This window comes from Monodelphis domestica, chromosome 2 (genome assembly GCF_027887165.1).
Source record: "Monodelphis domestica isolate mMonDom1 chromosome 2, mMonDom1.pri, whole genome shotgun sequence".
Lineage (NCBI taxonomy): Eukaryota > Metazoa > Chordata > Mammalia > Didelphimorphia > Didelphidae > Monodelphis > Monodelphis domestica.
In genome coordinates, this window is record NC_077228.1 from 172881673 (window position 1) to 172898386 (window position 16714).

At 35.7% G+C, this 16714-nt stretch overlaps 1 protein-coding gene across 6 annotated transcripts in view; it reads left to right on the forward strand.

Moving 5' to 3' along the window:
- The window catches only part of NUP210L (nucleoporin 210 like), a 162755-nt gene that overhangs the window by 18647 nt on the left and 127394 nt on the right, over positions 1 to 16714 (forward strand). For all 6 annotated transcript variants that reach the window (XR_462017.3, XR_008916302.1, XM_016430373.2 and 3 more), the window contains exons 8-12: positions 4881 to 4949; positions 5624 to 5730; positions 6616 to 6756; positions 13409 to 13546; positions 14006 to 14161. Coding sequence is in view for 4 of the 6 variants with exons in the window: in XM_016430373.2 (XP_016285859.1) it covers positions 4881 to 4949; positions 5624 to 5730; positions 6616 to 6756; positions 13409 to 13546; positions 14006 to 14161 (611 nt within the window). In the remaining 2 variants the exon portion in view is untranslated. The remainder of the gene's footprint in view (positions 1 to 4880; positions 4950 to 5623; positions 5731 to 6615; positions 6757 to 13408; positions 13547 to 14005; positions 14162 to 16714) is intronic.

Consider the following 16714-nt stretch of genomic DNA (forward strand, 5'->3'; position numbering starts at 1 on the left):
TGGGAAGGAGGATTCCATTAGTACTGAGTGGGCCTGGGACAAGGGCTTCAGTTGATTGGGGAATTAAAAGAGTAAGTATTGAGAGTTAGGGACTGGGCTAGGGATAATGGTAAAAAATTGGAGGGATCAGACTTTCTGCCAATGTAAGCCATCTTTCAGTCCTCTTCATTCTGGGATGAGTTCTCATAGTTATTCCCATTATTTTATTTCTTGGATCCCATTGCTTAGTCTTTGGAAAAAGTATGCCAATCTTATTTTTTTTTCACATCCACCCTCTAGGGAAAATTATAAGTAGTACCAATAGAGATCTATGATCCTAAGACATTTCATGAGGGTGAGGGGGCCACCTTAGTTTGAGTGGTTGTCTCAGGGTGACCCTTGGACTGTGATGGGATGCAATCTTAGTAAGTATAACTTTGCACTTCAAATATTCATGGGGAAAAATCCATCTTCTTGACTTTATTTCATGGACAGATGAGCTTACTGGTTCATAGTTTTTGTCAGTCAGCCAGTAGTCAGTCACTAAATATTTATTAAACAGCTTCTATATGCCAGGTCCCTTGCTAAGCACTGGGAATGTAAAAGGAAAGGTAAAAGAAAGACTGTGCCCTCAACACAACATGCAAACAACTAGATGCAAATAATCTCTATAAAGGATAAACTGGAAATGATCAGAGAGAAGGCATAGAATTCAGAGGGAATGGGAAAGGCTTTCTCTAGAAGATGAGATTTTAGTTGAGACATGAAGGGATTCCAGTGTTGCATATGAAGAAGGAGATTATTCCAGGCATGAGAGACAGCCAGTGAAAATGACCAGAGTCAAGAGATAGGGTATTGTTTTTGGGAAACAGTGAAATAATATTGAGTGAGAAGAGAAGAGGGCCTAGGACAGAGCCCTGTGTTACACCCATGATTGACAGTTGTGAAATGAAGAAAGATAAAACAAAGGAAACTGAGGAATGGTTCGATAGGTAGGAGTATCAGGAAAGAACAATGCCATAAAAACTTCAGAGTATCATGGGGAAGAGGGTGTCCAAAGTATTAAAGGCTGAAGAGAGGTCTAAAAGGATGACGACTGAGGAAAAGCCATTGGAATTGGCATCTAAGAAATCATTGGTAACTTTGGAAAGAGCTATTTTGGTTGATTGATCAGGTCAGAAGCTAGCCTAAGGAGAGCTAAAAAGACAGTGAGAGGAAAGGAAGTTGAGGTACCTATTGTATAGTACATTTTCAAGGAATTTAGCCACAAAAGGCAGAAGATTTAGGGTAATAGGAGAGATGAAAGGATCAAGTGAAGACTTTTTTGAGGATGGAGGAGACATGGTTTGTTTGTAGGAAATAAGGGAAATAACTCTTAAGTAGAAAGGGAGCTATTAAAGCTCATTTTGAGAGTAAGGACAACAGAAGAGATAATCCACTGAAGGAAATGAAATGGAATAGAATCTCTTGTGTATGTAAAGAGGTCAGCCTTAGCAAGGAGGAGGGCTTCTCGTTATGTGAAACAGATGAAGGAGGAGAGAGTAGCAGAAGGCATCAGGGTTATATGAAGTAAGGAAAAGATATTAAGAAGGCTTAGTTGGCCTAGAACTTAATCTCAGTCATTTCAATCTATGTGCATAGGGCATTTATCAAAGAATATAGTTGTGTCCACAAAGTCAGCTATGATCCATGATTTATAGATAATAAATAACAAAGTAAAACATACTGATTTGTACTTATTAGAAGGAAGGGTTATTTTAATTAGCAAAAGAAGTTTGAATTATAGATTTTTTTTACAGTTCTATTATTTATAAGCATACCTGAGAATCAAAACTAAGCTAATAAATATAAGTAATAAGTCATTCAAATAAAGTACATAAAGACCTGAGATATGACTGTATAAGATTGATTTGTGAATAGCAATTCCTTTTTGAGAGAGGGGGGTCTCCTTGACCTTGTGCTTCTTGGCAGTATATAATGGCCCTTTTGTTCCCTTCTCCTGAAATCAGACACAATCATTAATCATAGTCCCATAACATCTATCAATAAATGGTTGGTTTCCATAGTCTAAAGCTTTTGGGTATGCAGCAAATATATATATTTCGACTTATATTACTGCAGAATAACATTTTAATATTGATTGTATCTTTAAGTACAAGAAACGAGAAAAGGGGAAAAAATCAAATATTCTAATCAAAATAAAAGAAAATCAATAATAAAATAAAAATTCAGGAATTCAATGTGTTCCCCAAGACAGTATCCACTTGTCTATAGACTATTATCTCCAATGCATGTGATAGGGTATAGTCAATCAGTTTCAATAGAAGATGATCTCTTTACATGTGAGCAATGAATCCAAGAGGCCTTCTCTCCAATTTTTATAGATGTTGGAGTGGTTAGCAATATTTGGAACAGCAGTGGTTAGCAATATTTGGAATAGTCCTTTCTAGGAAGGCTGAGTTGCTCCAGTATGCTGGAAGTTCTTTATATACACCTTGTCTTCTGGGTTCAGGTCATGAAGTGAAAAGTCTAACGGTCCTGCTTGTACTGCAGCTCTGGATTCATGGAGTTCATGCAGTTTGTGCTGTAATTTCTGTATATAGGAAGCAATAGAAGTATTTCCCCCTAATAATGATGTATATGCAGGGGGGAAAAGGCTTAGCCTGTATAGGTGGGTGTCCAAAAAGCATCTCAAACGGTGAGATGTGTAGATCTCCCCTGGGCCTGCTTCTAAGATAAAATAGAGCCAGAGGGAGAATTTCAGGCCATTTTAAATGTGTCTCAGTGTATAATTTGCCAATCATAGTTCAATCTCTGTTCATTCTTTCAACTTGGCCTAAGCTCTGGGGATGGTATGGTACATGGAATTTGGGAGTTATCCCCAAACAAGAGTATATCTGAGATAAAACAGAATCAGTAAAATGACTCCCCCTGTCTGAATCAATACTTGATGGCAGGCCAAAGTGAGGCATAATCTCTTTTAAAAGCACCTTAGCAACAAAAGCCACTGTGGCTCGGGTTATAGGAAATGCTTCTGGCCATCTGGTCAGTTTATCTACTATGACTAGACAAAATTTATAATGTCCAGCCTTTGGCATTGTTATGAAATCTATCTACAGGTGCTCAAAAGGTGTGTAAGCCAAAGGATGCCCATCAAAAGCTTCGCATCATTGGTTATATGCTTGGCAGGTGGAGCAGGCTGTATATACTTTAGAGGGTATAGTAGTTATGCCAGGGGCTATCCATGCTGTCTTAACAGAGTCCATGATGCCCTGGGTACCAAAGTGACTATTTTTGTGAACAGATTGGTAAATTTTGGTTATAGAAACTTCTAGGAAGAAGGGGTTTTCCTTCAGACAACACCCATACTCCGTTAATCTGTTTTGTTTTAAATTTTTTCTTCCATTTTTATACTTCCTTTTCACAAAGGAAAGTGCTAAGTTTAAGTCGTCAGTGATTGATAATGTTAAAATTAATTCAGGCCCTTCTTTGGCCACTATCTGTGCAGCAATATCTGCCCAGTCATTTCCCCTAGAGACAGGGTCAGTGCCACCTATATGGGCAGAGCAATGAACCACAGCTAGGGTTTTGGGATGCTGGAGAGCAGAAAGAACTTCATTAATAATTTCTGCATTAGCTATATATTTTCCAGCTGAGATTAGAAATCCTCTTTGGAGCCATTAGGAGATTTATTAATGATCATTAGAAATCAAGGAATAAAGAGGATACAAAATAAAGATCATGGCTGATCAACCCATTTCAAAATCCCCATTCACCACCATCACCATGCTTGCTGCACACCCAAGAAGGAGAGCAGACTGCCCACTCAATATTTATCCCCTGGCTACCGGAAATACATAATGACAGAAAGTCAGTGGGCTCCCAGGAAATGTAGTTCTTTTTTTAGGGTAACATTTTCAATTATACATTGCCTATCTGTTTTCTTAGTCTGATATTAAAATGTGTTTGCATTCTCAGTACTGAGCCCTTAGGAAGGGCTTAATTAATTGAATTGACTTGAAAATGAACATCTAAAGGAGACAAATAAGCATTAGGTAACATCTATGTATCTGATGGAAGAGGGAAAGAATTTTTCGTGAAAACTTTGCTACTAGTAGTAGAAAATAAACTGCCATATCTTTTCTTCCTGTGCCACCTTTTTCACTTTCAGTCTTTGAAACAGCCCTGTGATTATGGGTCCATAGGTCCTTAGATCAGAATGGATCTCTAGATTATACTACCTCATTTTACATATGAGGAAACAGATCCAAAGTGGTTGAGGAACTGGTCTAGCATCGTAGAATATAAAAGTAAGAATGGATCTCAGAGGCCATGGCATAGCTACTAAGTGGCAGAACTTGGACTAGATCCTATATCATCTGACTCCCAAGACCAGTGTTCCTTCTACTGCACTATATTGAATACTGTGGTGTACAGGTAGCTTCATTCAACTCCTAAATCTAATTCTATCCAATTTATTTTACAAACATTAAGTGCTTATTACATATAAGACTTTGTACTAGGCATTGGGGCTACAGATAACTCAGGTCTAACCTTTAAGGAGTTTATATTCTATTCTTGTCTTTGTTTTCAAGTGATAATTAATTTTTTTTATTTTTTATTTTATTGATTAATTAAGAAAATTTTTCCATGGTTACATGGTTACTCCCCTTCCCCCTACCCCCTTCCCATAGCCAAGTGCAATTCCACTGGATTTTACATGTGTTATTGATCAAGACCTATTTCCATATTATTAATATTTGCACTAGGATGATTATTTAGAGTCTACATCCCCAATCATATCCTGTCAAGGGATAATTTAAAAAACAGTTTATAACTTTCTATGCCTTAATGCCTCTCTACAGCAAAATGTAATCTTTTTTCCTTAAGCAAAAACTAAGATATCCATATGCGGTCTGTGTCTGGACTCCCAAATTGTACCATCTACATTGTAGAGCCTGGATTTTTAGGTATTAATTGTTCAGAAATCTGAAAAGCATTCAGCTTCAATTTCTTCAGTTTTCTAATCAGTTAATGAGTGCATTAGAAAATAACCACATGAGAATCGACAGTCATTTTTCTGAACTGCTCCTTATTCTGAGGTGTAAAACTCATTTCAGACCCAGTTTTACTTTGACATCTTCTCACCTTGTTTAATTCCACTGATTGTCATCAGCTGGAAGAAGAAATCTTGAAACAGGTTATGAGAAACTTAAAAGAAAAGATCCATGTAATATGAAGCTTCCTTCTCTCTTGGGTTTGGGTCAGATACCTCATTCGGGAAAGTAGAGAAGGCTGTGTTCACAGCAGGAAAAAAGAAGCACTACATGTCCTGTAAGTCTGGTAGAATAATAGGTTCACCTCCAGGAGCTGAAACTTGACCAGATCCATCACCAGAGAGAACTACAAGTATGGTTTGTGGTTTTGTTTTATGCAGACACCAGAGTGACTTCTTTGGAGCTGAGAATTCAGATGCGTTGACCAAAGCTATGTAGTTTGAAGGGGAGAGCAGAGTACTTTGGAAACCATCCCCTCTGTATAAAACTAGCCAGGCTGTTTGTGGGGTCTCACCTCTTTGTTTTGCATTGCTTGGAAGAAAAACATATATTCACTTTTAATACATTGCTACTTGGTCTTTATACAGGTTTCACTGTCCAACCTGGAGACCGTTGGAGTCTGGAAGTGGGACAAATCTATATCATTGCAGTTGAAGTGTATGATAAAAGTAGCACCAAGGTCTATGTGTCTGATGTGAGTGTGTCTGTGTGAAGGTCCTTTTCCTAATTTGCCCAAGGGTGGATTAAAAAAAAAAAAGGTCACCGATAACCTTATTATTCATACTAAGTTTATTATTTGTTTCAAGTTCAGTCTTTAGTAATGCAAACTGGTAATTTTCAATTTCAAAACATCAAAATCTTTGAAGAATATGAACTGAAAAATCAAATTACATGCTTTGGTGATATTAAATGTTGTTTTGGAGTAGGAATTCAGGGACATTACCAATGATGAAAATTGGAAGATTTGACTCCCTTTGCTGAACTTCAAACTTGTAATTCTGGAGAGAGCTTTGGAGGTGGCAGTAGCATTACTAGACTAGGGATAGCAACATACACAGTTGATGGGAAGCTCTGTACTCACTTAGCCACAAATGGTGCCTAACCCTAACCCTCAGCTATAAGGTACCTGAGAAATCATGAATTCCTACTTGCTTAATATTACCTACCTAGGTCATAAGAGTTTAAGAGAGCTGGAACTAACAGTTTATAAAATGGCACAAATTACACTAATGGTATCCACAGTCTTTTTTTATCACTCTTTAGAAATACATTATTGGTGTTTTAAATATATTTGCCCAAATACTTGAGACACCAGAGATTTTTTTTTAATTAGCATCTAAAGAATCTTGAAGGCACAAAAAAATTTTTTTTCCTCAGATGCTTTGTTTTCTGTTTGCTCAAAAAACAACAACAAAACCACTTATCTTTTGTCTTAAAATCAATACTAAGTATTGGTTCCAAGGCAATTGGGGTTACTTGCCCAAGGACACAGAGCTAGGAATCCTCAGACATTTGGGGGTTAAAAGGGTTCTGGGAAGGTGGTCTCTACAGAACTATGTTTATTATGGTTGATTTTCAGAATCTCAGGATGATGCACTACTTTCCACCAGTGTATTTTGAAGAATTGGCATCCACCATCAATGGCTCTTATCATGTAGTCAGAATTCTTAGAGATGGTGTCACAGTAATTAAAGCTGCCCTCACTGGAATCATTTATCAGGTAGGAATTGAAAGATCACTGTTGTAATAATAGCTGACATTCGTATGGTGCAAAGCATTTTAGATTATCTCATCTCAATCCTATGAGGGTCCCTGTTGTACAGATGAAGAAATTCAGACTCCTAGAATTGAAGAGATTCTTCTGTGGTCAAATAGCCATTAAATATCAAAGTGAGATTGGAACTCAGTTCTCTCTTAACTCTAAAGCCCTTTCATTTGGAGCATATGCATAATCATTCAACTTGGTTCTAGCGTGTCAATCAGTTAATAAATATTAAATGCCTGATATAGATCAGGCAAAAGATAGTCCCTGACCTTAAGGAGCTCACAGTCTGATAGAATTATACAACATATTAAACACAAAAAGAAGGTATAAAGAGAGGATGTGGGAATATGATGAATTCCTACAGCTAGTAGGAGTGATGAGATGGGAGGACCTCTCCCAATGGCTTCTCTTCACCCTCTCTAGGGCAGGCATATTCTTCTGTGGTAGCTATGCACCACCTGTTCTAAAGCACTTTAACACTTTAAAGTGCTATATAAATAGCTATTATTGTTACCATTTTCATTGCTGAACTACTGAAGCACAATACTTTGGGAGCTATAAAACTACGTTTTATTAATTCCTGGAGATTAGAGAATAGGAGTCAGAGGATCATAGATTTTGAGTTGGAAGTTGACCTTAGAGGTCATTAATTCCAATCCCCTTATCTTGCACATGAGGAAACTGAAGCAAAGCCCAATTTTGCCACTTATTATTTTTGTGACCTAGGCTTGCTCTAGGATATATAGAATTGAGATTTGACCAGGTCTTTTGATTCCAAATCCAATTTTTTTCCCCCTTTCTTACTGACCTATCTCTAGCCTCATTTAGTTTCTCTTGAGGTTGTACTTAACTACAGTTTTCCTGTTATTTCCTTTTTTCTTTTTTAAAAAATTTATTTATTTTCTTTTTTTTTTCCCTCAATTTCAAACATTGTTCCTTGGTTACAAAAATCATTTTCTATTCCTCCTTCCCCTCCCCCTACCCCTCCCATAGCCGATGAACAGTTTCACTAGGTATCGCATGTGTTCGTGATCAGAACCCCTTTCCATGTTGTTGGTATTTGCATTAGGATGTTCCTTTAGGGTCTGTATCCCCAATCATATCCCCTTTGACCCATGTCATTAAGCAGTTGTTTTCCTTTAGTGTTTTTACTCCCAGTTTTTTCTCCATATGTGGATAGTGTTTTTCCTCCTGTAACCCTCTGAGTTGTTCAGGATCACTGCATTACCACTAATGTGAGAGTCCATTACATTCGATTGTACCACAGTGTATCAGTCTCTGTACATTGTTCTCCTGGTTCTGCTCCTTTCGCTCTGCATCACTTCCTAGAGGTTGTTCCAGTCCCCATGGAATTCCTCTACTTTATTATTCCTTTGAGCACAATAGTATTCCATCACCAACATATACCACAGTTTGTTCAGCCATTCCCCAACTGAAGGGCAACCCCTCATTTTCCAATTTTTTTTGCCACCACAAAGAGCGCAGCTATGAATATTCTTGTACATGTCTTTTTCCTTATTATTTCTTTGGGGTACAAACCCAGCAGTGCTATGGCTGGATCAAAGGGCAGATAGTCTTTTATCACCCTTTGGGCATAGTTCCAAATTGCCCTCCAGAATGGTTGGATCAATTCACAACTCCACCAGCAATGAATTAATGTCCCCCACTTTGCCACATCCCCTCCAGCATTCATTACTTTCCTCTGCTGTCATGTTAGCCAATCTGCTAGATGTGAGGTGATACCTCAGAGTTGTTTTGATTTGTATCTCTCTGACTATAAGAGATTTAGAGTGCTTTTTCATGTGCTTTATAATAGTTTTGATTTCTTTATCTGAAAATTGCCTATTCATGTCCCTTGCCCATTTATCAATTGGAGAATGGCTTGATTTTTTGTACAATTGATTTAGCTCTTTGTAAATTTGAGTAATTAGACCTTTGTCAGAGGTTTTTGTTATGAAGATTGTTTCCCAGTTTGTTATTTCCCTTCTGATTTTGGTTACATTGGTTTTGTTTGTACAAAACCTTTTTAATTTGATGTAGTCAAAATTATTTATTTTACATTTTGTGGCTCTTTCTAAGTCTTGCTTGGTTTTAAAATCTTGACCTTCCCAAAGATCTGACATGTATACTATTCTGTGTTCACCTAATTTACTTATAGTTTCCTTCTTTATGTTCAGGTCATTCACCCATTCTGAGTTTATCTTGGTGTAGGGTGTGAGATGTTGGTCCAAGCCTAATCTCTCCTACACTGTCTTCCAATTTTCCCAGCAATTTTTATCAAATAGTGGATTTTTGTCCCAAAGGCTAGAATCTTTGGATTGTCATAGACTTTTGCTGAGGTCCCTTACCCCAAGTCTATTCCTCTGATCCTCCTTTCTGTCTCTTAGCCAGTACCAAATTGTTTTGATGACCACTGCTTTATAGTATAGTTTGAGATCTGGGACTGCAAGGCCGCCTTCCTTTGCATTTTTTTTCATTATTTCCCTGGATATCCTTGATCTTTTGTTCTACCAAATGAGCTTTGTTTTTGTTTTTTCTAATTCAGTAAAAAAGTTTTTTGGAAGTTCGATGGGTAGGGCACTAAATAAATAGATAATTTTGGGTACGATGGTCATTTTTATTATGTTAGCTCACCCTACCCATGAGCAGTTAATGTTTTTCCAATTGTTCAGATCTAATTTTAGTTGTGTGGAAAGTGTTTTGTATTTGTGTTCATATAGTTTCTGTGTTTGTCTCAGGAGGTAGATTCCTAAGTATTTTATATTGTCTAGGGTGATTTTGAATGGGATTTCTCTTTCTAATTCCTGCTGCTGCAATGTGTTGGAGATATATAGAAACGCTGATGACTTATGCGGGTTTATTTTACATCCTGCTACTTTGCTAAAGTTATTGATTATTTCCACTAGCTTTTTAGTTGATTCTCTAGGATTCTTTAGGTAGACCATCATATCATCCGCAAAGAGTGATAGCTTGGTCTCCTCATTGCCAATTTTAATACCTTTAATTTCTTTTTCTTCTCTAATTGCTACTGCTAGTGTTTCTAGTACAATGTTAAATAATAGAGGTGATAATGGGCATCCTTGTGTAAAGATTAAAATTTAGGGGAGACTGAGGCAAGATAGAAATTAGTTTCTCTCTGCAAGGAGTATTATATTTTTATGAGGTTTATTCAAGATTAAAATATAAAGAAAACACAAGAAAGAAAAGCATGTGTCTAGGCCCAGAGAGCCTATTCACGACCACTCACATCTTGCCTGCCAGGTGGAGAGCTGTGTGTGCTACGAAGCGGAAGTAAAAAGAGAAAAAAAAAAGAGACCCCACCTACGGCGAAGAGCCCTTAAATAATATTTTGCTCTCGTCCCAGGTGAGAATTCAGTGAGATTACAAAGCATTCTGGGGAAGTGGAACATGGACTTCTGGGGATGGAAGTCCTGGATCTGAGTCTATTTTTACACTTGTTTCTCTCCTGATCTTATTGGGAATGCATCTAGTTTATCCCCATTGCAGATGATGTTGGCTGATGGTTTTAGATAGATACTGTTTATTATTTTTAGGAACGACCCTTCTATTCCTATGCTTTCTAATCTTTCTTCAATCGAATAATCCTTCAATAGGAATGGGTGTTGTATTTTATCAAAGTCTTTTTCTGCATCTATTGAGATAATCATGTGATTTTTGTTGGTTTGCATGTTGATATGGTCAATTATGTGGATGGTTTTCCTAATATTGAACCATCCTTGCATTCCTGGTATAAATCCCACCTGATCATAGTTAATAACCCTCCTGATCCCTTGCTGGAGTCTTTTTGCTAGTATCCTATTTAAGATTTTTGCATCTAGGTTCATTAGGGAGATTGGTCTGTAGTTTTCTTTCTCCATTTTTGACCTGCCTGGCTTTGGAATCAGTACCATATTTGTGTCATAAAAGGAATTTGGTAGAACTCCCTCTTTGCTTTTTATGTCCAATAGTTTGTATAGTATTGGGATTAGCTGTTCTTTGAATGTTTTATAGAATTTACTTGTGAATCCCTCAGGCGCTGGGGATTTTTTCTTAGGGAGTTCTTTGATTGCCTATTCGATTTCTTTTTCTGATATGGGATTATTTAAGAATTCTATTTCTTCTTCTGTTAGTCTAGGCAATTTATATTTTTATAAATATTCATCCATGTTGCCTAGATTGACATATTTATTGCCATATAATTGGGCAAAATAGTTTTTAATGATTGTCTTACTTTCCTCTTCATTGGAGGTAAAGTCCCCCTTTTCATCTATGATACTGTTAATTTGCTTTTCTTCTTTCCTTTTTTTAATTAGATTGACCAGTACTTTGTCTATTTTGTTTGTTTTTTCAAAATACTAGCTTCTAGTCTTATTTATTAGTTCAATAGTTAAATCACTTTTGATTTTATTAAGTTCTCCCTTAATTTTTAGGATCTCTAATTTGGTTTTCTGCTGGGGGGTTTTAATTTGTCCGCTTTCAAGTTTTTTGATTTGCATGTCCAATTCATCGATCTCTGCCCTCCCTAATTTGTTAATATATGAACTCAAGGATATAAATTTTCCTCTGAGTACTGCTTTGGCTGCATCCCATAAGGTTTGAAAGGGTGTCTCACCATTGTCATTTTCTTCAATGAAATTATTGTTTCTATGATTTGTTCTCTAACTGACCGATTTTGGAGAATCATTATTTAATTTCCAATTGATTTTTGATTTGGCTGTCCATGTACCCTTACTGATCATTATTTTTATTGCCTTATGATCTGAAATTTATTATTTCTGTTTTTCTGCATTTGTATGCCATTATTTTTATGACCTAGTGTATGGTCAATCTTTGTGAATGTTCCATGTGCTGCTGAAAAGGTGTATTCCTTTTTGTCTTGTTATTTTAAAGAAGACCCAGACTGATTCCATTTGATGCATCTCTTTAATTGTTTGCAATAATTACTTTTAATTTATATTCATTAGAACCTAATAATAAGGGAGGAAATGTATGAACAACTGGTTAGCTGACTTGGGGAACCTGAATCTTTAATCAACTTCAAGTTCAGTTTAGATTCTATTTTTTTAATATGCATCTATAATTTCATTGGTTCATAGAGACCTCCCTGTGAGGAAACTCTTCATCGATGCAATTTGCTGCTCATAATAATAATAATTGCTCACATTTATGTACTTCATTAAAATTTACAAAGCATTTTACATGTAAGTCTCTGAGGCTGAAGGTGATTTCAGATCCCCTTGACTCCAAGTCCATTACTCTACATGTACCTGTTATACCAACCAGCTGCTACATCTATAACTTGTATTTACAGAGAGTTGCATGGAACATTAAGAGGTTAAGTGACTTGCCCATGTTCACACATTTGTCACAGAAACAAAATTCAAGGTCATTACCTCCATGGCTGATACTTTTTTCATCATAGCACAGTGCCACTCTAGGCTCCTCTTAATGTGCCCACTATTCATAATTTTTAAAGTATTTGTTTTACTGACAAAGGACCTGGTGCCACGGATGACTAATTGAGGTCAGGAAGTTGGGTGTTTGGTTCCAAAGTTCTGCCAAATGCAGAAGAAAGATTTGGGATGTTGATTTAGATGCCAAGTTGTTGAGAATACAAAAACTACTAACTATAACACCTGTTATATAAGTTAGACCGAGGCCTGAGTCTTATTAATGTGTCAGTACCTGTTCCTTTGGGCTTCCACAGTTGCAGCAGACATTAATTTTCATTTCCACTAGGTCAACAAAGCAATTTCATTAGGTATATACTCACCCTTACCTATATTTGGAATTGGAACTGCTGTTTTTTTTTTTAATGAGTAAGAATTCTTTCCAGTTTTTTCCATAGTCAAATGTCTTTAAACTATTTTTAAAATTCAATTTATTAACTTTTTAAAAATACTTACCTTCTGTCTTAGAATCAATACTGTGTATTGGTTCCAAGGCAGAAGAGTAGTAAGGGCTAGGCAATTGGGGTTAAGTGACTTGCCCAGGGTCACACAGCTAGAAAGTGTCTTAAGGTCAGACCTGAAGCCAGGACCTCTCATTTCCAGGCCTCTATACAATGAGCCACCATGCTGCCCCTATCTCTGCTCTTATAGGGTTTATAATACAGTAAAAATAGGGTCATGCAACTTGTTAGCATACAGAGTTCTGTATGGAACAGGACAACCTGGATTTTGCCCCAAGACATTGAAACTTGGAAAGTTTTTTTGGAAAATTTAATCTTTTTAAATTCCACATTTTACAATTTTGTTAATCTACATGTTGATGTCACTTGCCCCCTCTCCATTATACTCTCCCCCCTTCCTCCCTACAACATAGAAACAATTAAACTTGGTGCCTAATTAGCTACTTGATGACCAAACTGCTAACAACAGACTTATATGAGCCATGGTAGTAATTCCCCCTTTTCAACTGAATTTTCCTAAATGTATTTTTATATGATGAATTGCAAAACTGAAATGATTATATATTTTGAGCTCTTGACCCCAAGTATGCCTATTGCTACTTATACCTCTGTTAGTATATGTAGTTTGCTAACTCTTTGAATGTAAATGTCTATCATAGTGATAGGCCTCATGTAACTTTACACTTCCTCTTGTAGGATAATTCTCGATATTCCTTAGATGATCAAATTAGCCACCAGCAAGAAGTGAAGATTTACTTTCCCATTAAGCTGACACCCACCTTTTTAGCATTTCCTCACCATCCCATGGAAATGGTCTATCGGTACAAAGTGAAGGTACGGTATACTGTTACCTGAGAAATTTCCAACAAATAAATGAATTCTTATAATAATGGACATTATTGAAATTGCTTATTAAACATAGAATTTTCTTGATTTTTCCAATATCCTAAAAGGATGCCAACTTAACCATGCTCTTGGCAGTTATAATAGGTGATGAGTATTCTCATTTTATCTCATTGCTTATTCTGCCCAAGTCTCCTGTACCTTTTTGTCAGATTATTCCTTTTATACATTTTATTGCCTTTTATATATTTTTGGCTTTCAAAATAAAATATTGCCATTTCTTTTCCTTTGAATATTATTCTTTCCTTCTAGCTATATCTTTACTATGGTCTCACAGCTCCTGAAGGTGTCTGAGAAATTATTTTCTTTTTCGCCAGCCCAATTTTGCTCTTAGTCATCACATAGATTTATTTTTGAGTTAACAAATGTTTTGAATATGCTTCCTTATAGGTCGAAGGTGGTAGTGGCAACTTTACCTGGACCTCTTCCAATGAAACAGTGGCAATGGTAACCATAAAGGGAGTGGTGACTGCAGGCCAAGTGAAGGGCAATAGCACTGTTCAGGCCAGAGATGTACAAAATCCCTTCCGTTATGGAGAAATAAAGGCAAGTCTTTCCCTTACCCCATTTGCGCTTAAGTGACTCCAATCTGAGTTTAGATTTCATCTCCAAATGCTTCCTGATTAGTAATTTTTGAATTTGAACATAGGCTCAGATTCATTTTCAACTATACATTTTCTTTTAAAAAAAGGTTTTATTCTTGCTTTTATTTTTGTTATTAACTAAACAGCCCTGAGTTTATATAAACTGTTGACTTCTTAGTTTTAACCATTTATCCTTTGAAGAATGTCTATTTTAAAATATATTTTTGCTAGTTCCTTACAGATTGTAAGTCAGGTTTTATGTAACTATATGTAATGTGTTTACCCCAAAGATGTTGCTGAGATAAATTTTATCCTTTTCAGAATTGAGGCAAATCTTGGATTTCTTTTCTTTTTCTCCTTTTAAATTTTTACAATTCAGTTTTATTTTATTTTCAATTCCAAATTCTCTCCCTTCTTCCTCAACCCATTGAGAAGGCAAGAAAAACAAAACCTGTTACAAATATATAGTCATACAAAAAAAATTTACATGTTAGCTATGTCCCTCCTTTCCCTCCAAAACAATGAAAAGAAAAAGAAAGAAAAAATAGGATTCATTCTATACTCTAAGTACATCACCTCTATTTTTGGAGGTGGATAACATGTGCCATCATGAATCCTTTTGGAACTGTGGTTGGTTATTGGATCAAAGTACCTAAATCTTACATAGTTGATTATTTTTATAATATTGTTATTAATATGTTATTCTCCTGATTCTACTTATTTCACTTGACATCAATTCATTCAAACCTTCCAAGATTTTTCTGAAATCATCTCCTTCAGCTTTTCTTGCAGCACAATAGTATTTTATCACATTTACCTATAGCATCACTTGTTAAGTCATTCCCTAATGGATGGGCATCCCTTCCATTTCCAATTCAAAAGAACTACTATAAATATTTTTGTACTCATGGGATCCTTTCCTCTTTCTTTGATCTCTTTGGAATGTAGAATTAATAGTAGTAGTTTAATAGTTTTTTGAGCATAGTTCCAAATTGATTTCCAGATTGCCTGAACCAGTTTATAGCTCTTCTATCAATACACTAATGTTTCTGTTTTCCCACAGCTCTTCCAGCATTTATTACTTTCCATTTCTACCACTTTAACCAGTTTAATGGATATGGTACAGGTACCTCAAAGTCGTTTTAATTTGCATTTCTTTAATTATTTGTGATGTAGAGCAATTTTTCATATGGTTTATAATAGCTTTGGGTTTCTTCCTCTGAAAATTGTCTATTCATATCTTTTGACCATTTATCATTGAGGAATGACTTATTCTTATAAACTTGACTCAATTATTATGTATCTTAGAAATTAAACCTATATCAGAAAAAAATTTGCTACAAAGATTTGTCTCTTTCCTACTAGGCAAATCCTTTTTATTTTTATGTAGTAAAATTGTCTCTTTTACCTCCTAAAAACCTCCTTATCCATTGTTTGGCTATGTATTTTTACCCTATCCATAAATTTGACAGGTAATTTCTTCCATTTACCCATACTTTGCTTTTGCTATCTCTCTTCATGTCTAAATCACATATCAAATTGGAGCTTATCTTGGTATATGTTATGAAATGTTGGTCTATACCTAGTTCCTTTTCCAGTTTCCCCAACAGCTTTTGTCATGAGTTCCTGCCTCAGTATCAAGGTTCTTTGAATTTATGGAACTCTAGGTTACTGTACTCATTTGCTTCTTTGTTTTGTGTACCTAATCTGTTCCAAACAATCAACCTCTCTATTTCTATCTTTATCCAGAATTGTTTTGATGATTATGTGGTTTTATAGCATAGTTTGAGATCAGCTACTGCTAGGCCATCCAGCCTTCCAATTTTAAAAAATTGATTTCCTCAATGTTCTTTACTTTTTGTTCCTCTAGATGAGTTTTGTTATTATTTTTTCTAGTTTTATAAAGTAACATTTTGATATTTTGTCTGACATGGCACAGAATAAATGAATTTAGGTAGTATTGTTTGATTATATTGGCTTATTCTATTTATCAGCAATTAATATTTCTCAAGTTATTTAGAGTATATTGTGTAAAGACTTTTCCTGTGTGTCTAAGGTAGAAGGCTTCCAAATATTTAATACTGTCAATTATTATTTCAAATAGAGTTTATTTCTATCTTTTCCTGCTGGATTTTACAGAAATATTAAAATACTGATGATTTGTATGAATTTATTCTGTATCCCACAACTTTGCTGAGGTTGCTAATTTTTTCAGTTAATTTTTTAGTTGACTCTCTAGGATTCTTTAAGAAAACTATCATATAATTTGCAGGGGAAAAAAAAGACATCTTAGTTTCCTTTTTGCCTGAGCTCTTTCCTTTAATTCCTTTTATTTGTGTTGCTGCTATAGCTAGCACTTCTTATACAGTGTTGAATAGTAATAGTGATAATGGACATCCTTGCTTCATACCTAATTTCATTGGAAAAGCTTCAGGCTTATTTATCCCTGTTACAGATATGTTAGCTCTTGGTTTTAGATAGACATTCCATTTTTAAGAATAGCTCTGTTTAAACT